The following is a 15,716-nucleotide window of genomic DNA, read 5'->3' as shown; positions in this document are numbered from 1 at the left end:
TCCATAGCTGCAGATGGGCTCACAAGCAGCTCTGCAGCATTCTGTTTGGCTATAAATAGCCCTTCCCCCGGATCCGGAATCAGTGCAGGTGCGTGGCCAAATCCACCCCCCCACTTGCAGGTCACTGCTTCACCCCCCCCGCCCCAATCGCTCCCCCCCTGCCCCCGCCGCATGCAGGACAGCGGCGTTTTATGCAAAAAAGCCGGCCGGCGTTTGACTTCCGGTCCAGGCCCCGCCCCCGCGCGTCACTTCCGGTATCGGGCAGAGCGCTCAGGAACGCGCCCGGAAGCCGGGGGACGGTCCCACCGGACCACCCAGCCGCCCGCCGCTACACCATCGCCGCCTGCGGCCGCAGCACAGCTGCGATTGCGGCAGAAGCCGGCGTCCGACCCCCAGCTACGGCCCTGAACCGAAAGGAGCGCACAGGACGCTGCACTGCACCGCACCGACGGGGATCAGAGCGGGGAAGACCGAGGTCCAGGGGGGTGAGCGGACCCCGGGGGGACATACTCACCTCGCTGACCACTGGGGATGGACCTCCTCCGGACGTCGCTCCACACTGCACCGCTCACTGTCGTGGAGTCCTACCCGGACCCACCGTGGCGCTTCCAGGGACCCGCACTGCCCGAGGTAGGAGACCCTCTCGCTACCTGGGTCGGACAGCCGGCCTGGGTATTGATAGGAGAAACGAAGTCGTATCTGAAGGGAATCCTGTCCTCCGGGAACAGGAAACCAACTGATGCGTGGAAGAGGTGCCGCCCTTATGTATCTGTAGGTTTCCTGTTCCTGAAGGGCGGATCCCCTCTCTCCGTAGTGCTGTCATGGACGACCGATAAATCTATGCTTCATCTCTGATGGGGTTCTGAGACGTTTTTCAGCTAGTTCCCACTCCTGATCAATCATATCAGATATATTTGAATGAATTGGGAACCCCACCCGTTTACCCTTAGTTATACCACCAAACATCTGGTCCTGTATGGACTGCGGTTCTGACTCTTCCTCCAGCCTCTGATTCAGATTCAGAATCCTCATCCTGGATTTTCCTTTTTTTAGCTGGGGAGAGTGGCGGTGGGGGTGGAGGGGTAAAGGCCGCTAGGGATGATTGCACCTCTTGCTTGACCAAGGAGCGGATTTCTTCTAATAAAGAAGGTTGCTCTGCCCTGACACTTGTGTGAGTACAGGTCCTGCAGAGTTTTTTCTCCCATAAGGGTGGCAGCTTAATGTTACAGATGGCACACTTCTTTTTTGTAGTAGTTTTAAGGGCAGACTTTTCTCCCTGAAATGAGAGGGGAGAGAGAGTCACGACTAATAATACCCCTAGATCACTACCTAAGGACCCCTGTCCCTGCAACACTTACTGTGGCAGGGGCAGCGCTGGGCTCTGCAGGCGCAGGGCAGGTACTGCTCTCCGTGGCAGGAAAGGTCTTACCTGTGACATTTTCTGGCAGGTTTTATGCTCTGTAGCATGTCCCTGCCCCCAGCGGTTGTAGAATCCTCCTCCCCTCCATGGTCCCGGGTGGAGGACAGCGTCCTGCACGAGGCACCGCCGGCGGAAGTGCCTCCAGTGAGCGCCGAAAAGACCGGAAGTGACGCGCGCGATCACTTCCGGGTCGCCAGCGGCGTGCAGAGGAGAGGAGACCGGAGAGCTCAGGGAGGACTCCGGTCGGGATCACTGGCCTGCTTTGCCCTCACGGGGGCGCGGGAAGGCCAGGGAACGGTCCCGAGGACACCGCAGCGCGGCGCGACGGGAGCAGCACCAAGGGGGGAGGTAAGATACGACCCCATGCTGCCCGGATTTACATAGGCAGAGCCTTAGTAGGTGCAGTAGTTACCGGCCACCACAGCACACGAAGGAAACCTCTCCTGACCCATGGGGAACAGGAAAGACACTGGTGAGGGGGAGGTGAGAGGGCCTTTTAACCTCTCCATATTTCCTGTTCCCCATTAGGGCAAAGAGGCAACCTCTATATGCCATCGTGGAAGGTGACTAGAGAAATACCGAATTACTCACCGGTAATGCTCTTTTATAGAGCCCACGACAGCACCCACTGAGAGAGGGGATCCGCCCCTGGGAACAGGAAACCTACAGAGAGATAAAAGGGGCGGCCCCCCCTCGCTCCTCAGTTGTTTTACAGAGAATAGGAGGAACCGCCGCCAGGTTTTTTAGTTTAACAGGTTTAGGCATATATACATACTTACAACTTCATTCATTATACTGTATTATATACAACTCCCTATTAAGACACCACGTGTACTACATAAAGAAAAGGGAGGGAATCGAATGGGTGCTGTCGTGGGCTCTATAAAAGAGCATTACCGGTGAGTAATTCGGTATTTTCTATTCACCACGAAAGCACCCACTGAGAGATTTACAGAGATTATAGATTGGGTGGGTTAACTGAGCCGAGAACCGAAACCCCAAAGGTTAGATCAGAAGCAGCAGAAAGGTCTAACCTATAATGTTTATAGAAGGTATTAGGCGAAGACCAAGTTGCAGCCTTTCATATAAGGTGTATTGGCACGTTCGCTCTCTCTGCCCAGGAGGTCGATAAGGCTCTAGTGGAGTGTGCTCCGATATGCAGAGGAGGATCTCTTCCTTTAGATCTGTACGCCAAGACTATAGCATCCCGGATCCAGCGCGACAGTGTGCTCTTTGTGACTCTGGATCCCTTGTTTTTCCCCTGGAAAGACACAAAGAGAGCCCTACTCTCCCTCCAGTCCCTAGTTCTATCTATATAAGTTAGAATAGCTCTTTTAACATCTAGGGTATGAAGCCTAGCTTCTTCTGGAGTTGAGTGGCTCTCATAAAAGGTAGGTAACAAGATTTCCTGAGACCTATGAAAATTAGTGGCCACCTTAGGGAGATAACATGGATCTGTCTTTAAAACTATTCTGTCAGAAGTCACTGATAGGAATGGAGGATCTACCGATAAGGCATGGAGATCACTCACCCTTCTGGCAGACACTAATGCCACTAACAATATCGTCTTTAGTGAGATATGCTTCAATGAGGCTGTCTGAAGAGGCTCAAAAGGGCTTTGTGTCAATGCATCCAGGACTAACGTCAGATCCCACTGAGGAATCTGCGGTATTTTAATAGGTTTTGATCTTTCGCATGCAGAAATAAACCTAGATACCCATCTATTGCCCGCAATGTCAGAATTAAAGAGAGCTCCTAGAGCCGAAATTTGGACTTTTAACGTGCTAACCGAGAGCCCCAAGTCCAGACCCCTCTGTAAAAATTCCAGTATTGGAAATATAGGAACCTCCGAAGAGATTTGTGCGGCATGAAATTCAAGAAACTTCTTCCAAACTCTAACATAGATTTTGGTGGTGGAAGGCTTTCTGCTTTTCATGAGGGTATTTATTAGTCCTCTAGAAAAACCTCTAAGCTCTAGTAACTGCCTCTCAAATTCCAGACAGTCAAGTTCATTCCTTTCACCTGAGGATGTAAGAACGGCCCCTGAGATAGAAGGTCCTTGGACTGAGGCAGAATCCAGGGGTCTGAAACTGACATCGCTCTGAGCCACGAAAACCATGGCCTCTTGGGCCAGAATGGGGCTATCAGCAGAACTCTTGCCCCTTCTTCCCTTATTTTTCTTATTACCACAGGCAGTAGATTCCATGGGGGAAACGCATAGGCTAGATCGAATGCCCACGTTATATGGAGGGCATCGAATATGTCCGGATGATCCTCTCTGCATAGAGAGGCGAACCTCTTGACCTGACGATTTGCTCGTGTGGAGAACAAGTCTATCTGGGGTACACCCCATTTGGCTGTTATTAACTTGAAAACTTCCCTGTTGAGCATCCATTCCCCCTGGTGCAGAGTGTGGCGGCTGAGGAAGTCTGCACGAAAGTTGTCTATGCCTCTGATATGAACTGCCGACAAGGATAGTAGGTGACCTTCGGCTAGCTCCATGATGTCTGAAGCAACCCCCATAAGATTCTCCGACCGTGTACCTCCTTGATGGTTGAGATAAGCCACTGCGGTAGTGTTGTCGGAGAAGACCCTTGCGTGAGAGCCTCTCAGCTGAGGGAGAAAGTGGAGCAGGGAATAAAATACAGCTTTCAACTCTTTTACGTTAGAGGAATTCTCAAGCTCAGCACCAGACCAGAGACCCTGGACTACCTGATCCTGAAAATGTGCCCCCCAGCCATCAGGACTAGCATCCGTGGTAATATTAGTGGATGAAGTAATTACCCACAAAACTCCCCTAGACAGATTGCCCCAATCTAACCACCATGCAAGGGAGTGTAACACCTCTGGCGTTAAAACCACTGTTTTATCCAGGTCTCCTTCCCTTTGCAATATAAATTTCTGAAGCTGTCTAGTGTGGTATTGCGCCCATTGGACCGCAGGAATACAAGAGGTCAGGGAACCTAATAAAGACATGGCATTTCTCAATGACATACTGCGCTTACTAATGGCTGAACTCACTTTATTAATTATAGTGGTCTTCTTCTCATCAGGAAGCCTACATATCTGGTCAACTGAGTCCAATAGGAGCCCCAGAAATTTCTGACATGTCACTGGCTGGAGTCTGGATTTTTCCCGGTTTATAATCCAGCCCAGTTTTTGCAAAGAAAATAATACTTCCTCTAACCTTTCCTCACACTGTAGCGAATTTTTACCTATAATCAACAGGTCATCTAAATACGGGATTACCAGTGTGTCCCTTACTCGTAGGAAAGACATTACCTCTGACAATAATTTGGTAAAAACCCTCGGAGCCATGGATAAACCAAATGGCATTGCCCGGTACTGTAGATGACAGACCTCCGCATCTACAACCACTGCTACCCGAAGAAATTGTAAAATGTGTAGAAGTCTAGCTCCCACTGGCAAAACGGGGTCAATGGAATTTATCTGCTGGCTTAAAGGGGCGTTTATTGAACAAGTTCCCTTTTTGTTTAAATTCTTTATTATTGTTCCATCGATCTTTAAAGCCTCCCTTCTTGCCGAATGGTGGCTTCCTGAACGCCCTTCTGTAAGAAGGAATAAAGGGATTAGGGAACCCCTTTTTCCTCTCACCCGCCTTCTTGAGTATCTCATCTAATACGGTTCCAAAGAGGTACTCACCCTGACAGGGTATGGCACACAACTTGGACCTGGACTGGGCATCTCCTTTCCAGTTCTTTAACCATAAGGCCCGACGAGCCGTATTGGTGAGACTAGCTGTTCTGGCCGCCAGACGGAGCGAGTCTATAGAGGCATCGGATATAAATGCAGCCGCCCCCTTAATTAAAGGAATAGCGGCGCGCAGTTTTTCCCTGGATACCCCCGCCTTGATGTTCTGGTCTAGCTGGTCCAGCCACACCAGCATAGACCTGCTAGTGGATGTGGCTGCAATTGCAGGTTTAAAGGCAGTAGCACAGGCCTCCCATGATCTTTTAAGGAGCGTGTCAGATTTTCTGTCCATAGGATCCGATAAGGAACCTGCATCTTCCACTGGTAGGGAGGAACGGCGGGAGGTGGATGCCACAGCTGCATCCACTTTAGGTACTTTAGACCAAGTGGTCAAGTCCTCATCGTCAAAGGGATACCGTCTTTTACATGAGACAGGTACAAACCCTCTTTGTCCTTTGCTCCATTCCCGTTTAACAAGGTCCTTGATGGCCTGATTTACCGGAAATACCTGGCCCTTTCTTTGTGAAAGACCAGCGAACATAATGTCCTGAGGGGTTTGAGGTTCCTTAGACTCTGACACCCCCATAGTACCTCTCACTGATTTAATCAGATTATTTACATTGTCCGTAGGGAAACAGACATAGTCCTCATCATCCGAGGAACCTGATCTCTGAGAAATGTCTGAGTTAACTTCCCCACTTTCAGCTGATGTTTCCGCTGCAGGTGAAGGTGTTCTCCTGGTTTTTTTCTCAATACTCCTAGCTGGACTACCTCCCAAAGATTGAAGTTCTTCTCTTATAATGAGACGAATTTCGTTCATCCTGACCGAACTCTCCTGCTGCAAGGTATAATCTATGCAGCTTTGACATAATCTTTTAATGTATGAGTCTGGCAAGGGCTCTTTACACATCGCACACTGCTTGTGTCTAGTTTTCTCCGTCCGCTTACCCTATAAAACAGAAGCGGGAGAAACTACTATTAGCCATCATAAACCCACTTAATCCTTCACCCAGGAATAAGGTTTAAATACCGTCTGCCGGGTACGATTAGCTTTTGGCGAAGAGCGGCCAGATTTTTTCACAGATTTCTCAGTGGAGTCACTCATTTTCGAGTGTCCACTGCTTTTCTTTTTCGCATCACCACTAGGCAGGATTATATCCTCCAGTGGGCGCTCGATATCCTCCTGGGACGACATGTTGCGCACTGAGTCGTGCTTCAAACTGCCTTATATAGCACCTGCAACTCCTGCCTGAGAGAACAGACCTCCCCCTTTTTTTTTTTTTTTACCTGACCGTTCTGGGAGTCCAGCGCTCCCACGTGCGTTCTGCAGTCTGTCTCAGCTGTGAACGCCGCTGCAACCACAACCGGTAACACCACAGCGCCCCAAAGGCCGGTGTTCAGGCTGATTCTGCGCTCCCGGAAGTCCAACAATCCACTTCCGGGACGCCACGGGACTGCGCATGCGCGCACCTGTCCTCATCTTTGCGGCTGAAGCCCCTGCATACCGAGGCTGCCGCTGCAGCGCTGACACGTTACACGTCCCATAGGGGTAAGTTAGACAAACGAAACTTCTTACCGGACATAGCCAAAGGGTTCGTTACGTGGAGGTGAGATCTAACAGTGTCCCAGCAGGGAGACTGTTACCCATAGTCATGCCGTTGTATACCAGGATAGGGGGAAACCAACAGGATATCCCCCTTCCTGAGCTTAACTCTGGAGCCCCTGCCGCTCAACAGAGACGAACAGGCGGCAGTCCAGGCAAGCTATCCTCTTCTTTCATAAGTCCACAGAGTTCTCTCTGAGGTGTTCCACCCGGGAACAGGAAACCAACTGAGGAGCGAGGGGGGGGCGCCCCTTTTATCTCTCTGTAGGTTTCCTGTTCCCAGGGGCGGATCCCCTCTCTCAGTGGGTGCTGTCGTGGTGAATAGAAAATATGTCTTATATTCTAGGTTCTACAAAGTAGCCACCTTTTGCTTTGATAACTACTTTCCACACTCTTGGCATTCTCTTGATGAGCTTCAAGAGGTAGTCACCAGAAATGGTCTTCCAACAATCTTGAAGGAGTTCCCAGAGATGCTTAGCACTTGTTGGCCCTTTTGCCTTCACTCTGCGGTCCAGCTCACCCCAAACCATCTCGATTGGGTTCAGGTCTGGGGACTGTGGAGGCCAGGTCATCTGACGTAGCACCCCATCACTCTCCTTCTTGGTCAAATAGCCTTTACACAGCCTGGAGGTGTGTTTGGGGTCATTGTCCTGTTGAAAAATAAATGATGGTCCAACTAAACGCAAACCGGATGGAATAGCATGCCGCTGCAAGATGCTGTGGTAGCCATGCTGGTTCAGTATGCCTTCAATTTTGAATAAATCCCCAACAGTATAACCAGCAAAGCACCCCCACACCATCACACCTCCTCCTCCATGCCTCACGGTGGGAATCAGGCATGTAGAGTCCATCCGTTCACCTTTTCTGCATCGCACAAAGACACGGTGGTTGGAACCAAGGATCTCAAATTTGGACTCATCAGACCAAAGCACAGATTTCCACTGGTCTAATGTCCAATCTTTGTGTTCTTTATACCAAACAAGTCTCTTCTGCTTGTCGCCTGTCCTTAGCAGTGGTCTCCTAGCAGCTATTTTACCATGAAGGCCTGCTGCACAAAGTCTCCTCTTAACAGTTGTTGTAGAGATGTGTCTGCTGCTTGAACTCTGTGTGGCATTGACCTGGTATCTAATCTGAGCTGCTGTTAACCTGCGATTTCTGAGGCTGGTAACTTGGATAAACTTATCCTCAGAAGCAGAGGTGACTCTTTGTCTTCCTTTCTTGGGGAGGTCCTCATGTGAGCCAGTTTCTTTGTTGCGCTTGATGGTTTTTGCCACTGTACTTGGGGACACTTTCAAAGTTTTCTCAATTTTTCGGACTGACTGACCTTCATGTCTTAAGGTACCGTTACACTAAACGACTTACCAACGATCACGACCAGGGATACGACCTGGCCGTGATCGTTGGTAAGTCGTTGTGTGGTCGCTGGGGAGCTGTCACACAGACAGCTCTCTCCAGCGACCAATGATCAGGGGAACGACTTCGGCATCGTTGAAACTGTCTTCAACGATGCCGAAGTCCCCCTGCAGTCCACAGGGTTGCGCTGCTGCCGAGAGCTTCCTGCACTGACTGAATGTGTCAGCGCCGGCAGCAGCGGTGACGTCACCGCTGTGCTCTGCTTTACGGCCGGCGCTGACAGTCAGTGCAGGAGCTCTCGGCAGCAGCGCGTAACCCTGTGGACGCCGGGGGACGTGACAGACATCAGAAGGTGAGTATGTAGTTTGTTTTTTTTTTTACTTTTACAATGGTAATCAGGGTAAATATCGGGTTACTAAGCGCGGCCCTGCACTTAGTAACCCGATATTTACCCTGGTTACAAGTGAACACATCGCTGGATCGGCGTCACACACGCCGATCCAGCGATGACAGCGGGTGATCAGCGACTAAATAAAGTTCTGGACTTCTAGCTCCGACCAGCAATATCACAGCGGGATCCTGATCGCTGCTGCGTGTCAAACACAACGAGATCGCTATCCAGGACGCTGCAACGTCACGGATCGTCGTCGTTCTCGCTGCAAAGTCGCTTAGTGTGAAGGTACCTTTAAAGTAATGATGGCCACTCGTTTTTCTTTACTAAGGCCGGTTTCACACTTGCGGTTGGAGCAGCTGCGGAGGGCTGCGGACTTCCTCCGTGAAGCCCCGCCCTCCGCCGCTAGCTCCGCCTACTTCTGCATGCGGCCGGCATGCGGCCTGTGTACCTATATTCAACATTAGGTACGCAGGTCGTGCGGCTGTATGCGGAGGCTGCCGCGTCGTTTTGACGCTGCGGCGACCAGCGTAGGACGCAGCCTGTAGCATTTTTTTTTTTTATCTGCAGCGTCAAAATGACGCATGCGGCAGCCTCCGCATACAGCCGCACGACCTATGTACCTAATGTTAAAGATAGGCACGCAGGCCGCATGCGGGCGGCATGCAGAAGTAGACGGAGCTAGCGGCGGAGGGCGGGGCTTCACGGAGGAAGTCTGCAGCCCTCCGCAGCTGCTCCAAACGCAAGTGTGAAACCAGCCTTAGCTGCTTTTATCTTGCCTTAATACAAATTCTAACAGTCTATTCAGTAGCTGCTGTGTAACCACCAGACTTCTGCACAACACAACTGATGATCCCAACCCCATTTATAAGGCAAGAAATCCCACTTATTAAACCTGACAGGGTACACCTGTGAAGTGAAAACCATTCCAGTGACTACTTCTTGAAACTCATCAAGAGAATGCCAAGAGTGTGCAAAGCAGTCATCAAAGCAAAAGGTGGCTACTTTGAAGAACCTAGAATATAAGACATAATTTCAGTTGTTTCACACTTTTTTGTTAAGTATATAATTCCACGTGTTAATTCATAGTTTTGATGCCTTCAGTGTGAATGTACAATGTTCATAGTCATGAAAATACAGAAAAATCTTTAAATGAGAAGGTGTGTCCAAACTTTTGCTCTGTACTGTAGGTTATCCTTCCAGACATTACATTTTTTGCGCTCGGTGTAAATTTTTGAAAGAAAAAAAATGGTATTACTTACAGCAGAGTAGCTGGAGCAGTCAACAGTTTCTGAAAGAATTCTGCAGGAATAATATGAAATAGAGACAAGAGATGAAGGAAATTAGAGTAGATTTTGAAATATACAGACTGTGAAAATCATATACTTATTATTATAGCGACATTTATTCCATGGCGCTTTACATGTGAAAAGGGGTATACATAACAAAAAACAAGTACAGTAATCTTGAATAAAACGAGTCACTGACTGACACAGGAGGAGAGGACCCTGCCCGCGAGGTCTCCTGAGGTCTTTTTGGAGCTACCCATGATCCTTGGTTGCTTAAAGGGGACCTGTCATGTAAAATAATGCTATTATCGTAGAGATATGGGGGTAATCTGCAGGATGATAGCGTTCTGACACCGTTTGACCACCACACTAACAGCCCCGCTGCTGGGAGCAAATTAACTTTATTCTCCCCAGCAGACTCGCTCGTCTCAGCTTCTCTGCACTGTGTGAGCGCCTGCCGGCCGGAAAGCGAGCACAGCGGTGACGCGGTGACGTCACCGCTCTGCTTTCCGGCTATGGCGCTTACACAGTGGAGAGAAGCTGAGACGCCGGGGACAGACACCGGAATGTGAGTATGTACTGTTTGTTTTTTTTACGTTAACGCTGGTAACCAGGGTAAACATCGGGTTACTAAGCGCGGCCCTACGCTTAGTTACCCGATGTTTACCCTGGTTACCCGGGGACTTCGGCATCGCTCCAGCGCCGTGATTGCAAAGTGTGACCGCAGTCTACGATGCTGGAGCGATATTCATACGACGCTGCGACGTCACGAATCGTGCCGTCGCAGCGATGGAAATTTCACTGTGTGACGGTACGTGGCTCTGTCATGGTTTCAATCACTATTCTATGCAGAGTATCAGTGCAGACATGGCTAACTGAAACAAGCTGACACACCTCTATGACTGAAAGAAGGAGGCTGCCAGGAGGAATAAAATGTTGTTTCCTCCCAGTAGCCAGGCTTTCAGTGTGGTAGGCAGCTTAGAGGATAAGTATACTAGAAGCCTGCTAAAGAGGCATATTGTCGTGATATATAGAAAGTATGAGCAGTGAGGATGATACCTCCAGGACCTCCATCACAGGCTTTTTTGCCTCTTTTCCTGTACTGCCATTACACAAACAGCAGATATACTGTATGTGACCACCGATGTGGCCTCTTCATTAAGAGTGTCGCTGGGGGATCCAGCAGTAAGATCAAACACTGATCAACAAACGATGGCCAAATCATTGTAATAAGGGTATAAATCCTTTATATCAAAACAATTATTTTAAAACAAAGTTTTCAATTTTAAAACAACAACTTAAGATAGTTTGACAAAATACTAATAATGTCCCAGTGGCTTCAGTAAGTAAAAAGCTTTAAAATCTCCATCCTTTAATGTCAATGATGAATTAAGATAGAAACTGATGGCCGATGGCTCGGTTTTGTCTATTATGTGGTCTGTGATGAAACACAAAAGCCTCTATTGTTGGAACATGGGATCCTAAGTTTCAGAAAACAAAATCGATATTTGTTTACAAGGGACAACAACTAACAGAAAATAAAGTAGACATTAGAACATCACATATCACAAAATAACGGGTTCACTAAGAAGGGTCACAAAGGGTATCTGCACATGGAGAGGAGGATTCCGATTTTCTACAGTATATCCGCAGCAAATCTGCATACGGTACATGGGAAAGGCCAGAGAAAGAACTGACATGGAGCCCAGGTCAATTCACATGCAGAAAACATAATGTAAAATATTAATAAGTGTATTATACTATAGATTTTAAACACTCAAACTCAGTGTTTCATTTAGCACCGATAAAATAGTGAAATCACTGACAGGCAATAGCATGTCTCTGCTGTATTATGTTCATGTGTCCAATGCTACTCAGTGCCAAATCACTACACTCATTCATAAGGAAACCAGGGAATACTGTCACTTCCCAGTATCCGCTTGTCAACATAACATTAGCATCTCAGGACCAACTGCAACCAATGAGCTGGCACTAATAAAGATCCAGTAAGATAACTCTCCAGTCATATCTGAACCCAGAGATCTAGCGCTGCGAGCCCCTAGTCACATCTGACCACAGAGATCCAGAACTGCGATCCCCTAGTCACATCTGACCACAGAGATCCAGAACTGCGAGCCCCTAGTCACATCTGACTACAGAGATCCAGCACTGCGAGCCCCTAGTCACATCTGACTACAGAGATCCAGCACTGCGAGCCCCTAGTCACATCTGACCAGAGGTCCAGCACTGCGAGCCCCTAGTCACATCTGACCCTAGAGATCCAGCGCTGCGAGCCCCTAGTCACATCTGACCACAGAGGTCCAGAACTGCGAGCCCCTAGTCACATCTGACCCTAGATATCTAGCACTGCGAGCCCCTAGTCACATCTGACCACAGAGGTCCAGAACTGCGAGCCCCTAGTCACATCTGACCACAGAGATCCAGCGCTGCGAGCCCCTAGTCACATCTGACCACAGAGGTCCAGCACTGCGAGCCCCTAGTCACATCTGACCCTAGATATCTAGCACTGCGAGCCCCTAGTCACATCTGACCACAGAGATCCAGCGCTGCGAGCCCCTAGTCACATCTGACCACAGAGATCCAGCGCTGCGAGCCCCTAGTCACATCTGACCCCAGAGATCCAGCACTGCGAGCCCCTAGTCACATCTGACCCCAGAGATCCAGCACTGTGAGCCCCTAGTCACATCTGACCAGAGGTCCAGCACTGCGAGCCCCTAGTCACATCTGACCACAGACATCTGACCCCAGAGATCCAGCACTGTGAGCCCCTAGTCACATCTGACCACAGAGATCCAGCACTGTGAGCCCCTAGTCACATCTGACCAGAGGTCCAGCACTGCGAGCCCCTAGTCACATCTGACCACAGACATCTGACCCCAGAGATCCAGCACTGCGAGCCCCTAGTCACATCTGACCCCAGAGATCCAGCACTGTGAGCCCCTAGTCACATCTGACCAGAGGTCCAGCACTGCGAGCCCCTAGTCACATCTGACCACAGACATCTGACCCCAGAGATCCAGCACTGTGAGCCCCTAGTCACATCTGACCACAGAGATCCAGCACTGTGAGCCCCTAGTCACATCTGAACCCAGGCAATGTCAGTGTGTGGGAGGACAGGCAGTGTCAGTGTGTGGGAGGACAGGCAGTGTCAGTGTGTGGGAGGACGGGCAGTGTCAGTGTGTGGGAGGACGGGCAGTGTCAGTGTGTGGGAGGACGGGCAGTGTCAGTGTGTGGGAGGACGGGCAGTGTCAGTGTGTGGGAGGACGGGCAGTGTCAGTGTGTGGGAGGACGGGCAGTGTCACCGTGTGGGAGGACAGGCAGTGTATGTCACCGTTCATACGTGCGGACAGCACTCCCCTTCCAGCCGCCACAAACTCACCTGCAGTCAGATCGGCGTCTCCTGCCGCAGCACAAGCACAGCAACCAATGAATGAAAACGCAGGAGGCCGCATACAGCGTAAGCGCAGGGTCATCCCATTCGCTCCGAGCCCGCCCCTCCGCCTGTGGAGTGGTGTGATCCGGGTTACCTCAGAGCGTTCACCTCACAGCCCCGCCCCCAGAGCTCTCAGCTCGCATGATGGCGACCAATAGGAAGCTGAGGGGGCGGTGCCTTGGAGCATGGTCCGAGTGCTGGAGCGAGTGTCTGTCAGTGAGGGTGGGAGGTGCCGCAGTGAGGGGTGAGTGGGAGCACGGCGCGGCTCTGCACTCTGCTGCTGGCCGGCAGAGAGGTCACTGGAGGTCGTGTCTGTGGTGAACAGGCCCGTAGTGGGGTCGCAGCTCCTGCGCTGGGTGCTCGTCACGTGACTGCACCTCCCGACCCGACGTCATATCTCAGCAGGCTGTACAGTCACCACAAAAGCCTGACTGTATGTAGCTGTGTGGTGTCAGCCTGCAGCAGGGTCTCCTGGTGGCAAGAGGGTCTGGACCTGGCCAAAAACTCATAGGGTGGGACTATCAGAGTGAGGGGAAGCGGTACCAACCTCACAGCCCGCACTTACTGCTGGAGTGTAAGGGTATGTGTCCACGGTCAGTATTACATCCGGATCAGCTGTGGATTGAACACAGCGTCCAGATGTTACGGCATAGTGGAGGGGATTTTATGAAATGCCAGCTCCACTATGTGTGTGAACACGCACCCGGCGGCCCTGCATTTTCGGACATGCAGCGTGCATACCTCCCAACTTTAGGGGAAGGGAAAGAGGGACAAAGTCAGCGGCGCGTGTAGCGCGCTGCGGCAAATTTTAGGCCACACCCATTTCACAACTAGCCACGCCCCAACCACACCCATTTAGCACTTCTGATCACAATGTTTCGTTAACAATAATTATGAACAAAAAAATATGGCCACACACGACGCTCCATACTGTACAATGGCCATTGGCCACATTATGCTCCATACTGTATAATGGCCCCACATGATGCTGCGTACAGTATACTTGCCCCACGTGATGGTCCATACAGTATAATGGCGCCACATGATGCTTTGTACAGTATAATGGCCCCACACGATGCTGGGTATAGTATAATGGCCACACAATGCTGGGTACAGTATAATGGCCCCACACAATGCTGGGTGCAGTATAATGGCCACACATGGTTACCCCACCCCCATCATTGCCTTCTCCATCAGTACACACAAACACCTTTCACCGCGCTCCCTCGCAGCAGCCGGCAGCTTCCACTCCCACGGCGCTGAATGGTGTCATCCAGCTGCGCCGCTGACTGCTGTATCCAGCATTACAGCTCAGTCCCCATAGAATGTAATACAGCACAGCCCCATAGAATATAATGCTGCACAGCCCCCATAGAATGTAACGGAGGCAGGTGGCAGCCCCCATAGAATGTAACGCAGGCAGGTGGCAGCCCCCATAGAATGTAACGCAGGCAGGTGGCAGCCCCCATAGAATGTAAGGGGTGCTGCACCAGGTTGGTGGAGAATCCGATGGATGGGTACCAGGGGGAGAGTGGGAGCGGGGTGCGCGCACCATGGGGAGACAAAGTTTAGTTTGTCAGTCCTCCTATGCTGTCAGAGTCTCTGCTGTAACCGCAGCAGGGCAGCGCTGCATGGAGAGGGGGAGAGACACATACATTCACTTACAGTCTGGAGATCCGCTCGCTGCTCCCGCGGTCACACAGACACGGAGTGTCTCACAACTCTGCCCCCGTGCCAGAAACCAGTCCGGGTGCTGCCGCTCTGTCCTCAGAGTCCGCCCACGTCTATAGTTGAGGAGGAAGCCGGAGGCGGGCGGTGAGGCAACTCAAGGGGGCGTGGCTACAACGCAGTCCCAGGGAACGGAACGAACAGCGGGTACTAATCGGGCTCTCTCTACGTCCCGGAAGTGGGCGGGGCTTCACCGGCGGCCGCAAATTCGGGATTTTAAATGCCCGAAGCGGGACAGCGGGACCCCGATGCCAAAGCGGGACTGTCACGCTGAAATCGGGACGGTTGGGAGGTATGCAGCGTGTCTTTTTAGAACGCAGGCCCTATGTATGGGGTGCGGAGATTCCAGATGTGTGCAATGAACACATCCGGAATCACCGCGCGTACAGAAGGGGGCGGCACTTTGGGCTGAGCAGGTTTTCCGCTCCATCCAAAGCGCCGTGATTACGGACCGTGGACACGCACCCTAAGGCCCCTTTCACACATCAGTTTTTTTTCTATCAGTCACAAACCATCAAATTTTGAAAAAAAAACGGATCTGGCGACTGATGTTGCCGGATCCGTTTTTTTTTTCTCATAGACTTGTATTAGCGACGGATGGCCTCATGTTTCATCAATTGTTCACCGGATCCTTTGAAAATTGTCCAGAGACATCGGACAAAGTAATGTTTTTTTGTCTCCGTTGAAAAAACAGCGACGGATCCATCACCATCCGTCATTTGCTAGAATGGAAGCCTATGGCGCCGGATCCTTCAAATTTTGGAATC

At 50.7% G+C, this 15,716-nt stretch overlaps 1 protein-coding gene across 2 annotated transcripts in view; it reads right to left on the bottom strand.

Moving 5' to 3' along the window:
* The window catches only part of ACACA (acetyl-CoA carboxylase alpha), a 483,059-nt gene extending 469,706 nt beyond the window's left edge, over positions 1-13,353 (bottom strand). Inside the window, exons 1-2 of one of the 2 annotated variants that reach the window (XM_077295311.1) lie at positions 13,168-13,353; positions 9,741-9,780 (exon numbers count right to left, since the gene is read on the bottom strand). In XM_077295311.1, coding sequence (XP_077151426.1) covers positions 9,741-9,780; positions 13,168-13,261 — 134 coding nt within the window. In that variant the 5' untranslated portion in view covers positions 13,262-13,353. The remainder of the gene's footprint in view (positions 1-9,740; positions 9,781-13,167) is intronic. The other variant, XM_077295310.1, reaches the window with a different exon arrangement.
* Between the last annotated feature and the right edge of the window lie 2,363 nt (positions 13,354-15,716).

The sequence above is a fragment of the Ranitomeya variabilis genome, chromosome 3, assembly GCF_051348905.1.
Source record: "Ranitomeya variabilis isolate aRanVar5 chromosome 3, aRanVar5.hap1, whole genome shotgun sequence".
Classification (NCBI taxonomy): Eukaryota; Metazoa; Chordata; class Amphibia; order Anura; family Dendrobatidae; genus Ranitomeya; species Ranitomeya variabilis.
The sequence above is the reverse complement of the archived record's forward strand: the minus strand, read 5'-3'. Positions and strand labels throughout refer to the sequence as shown.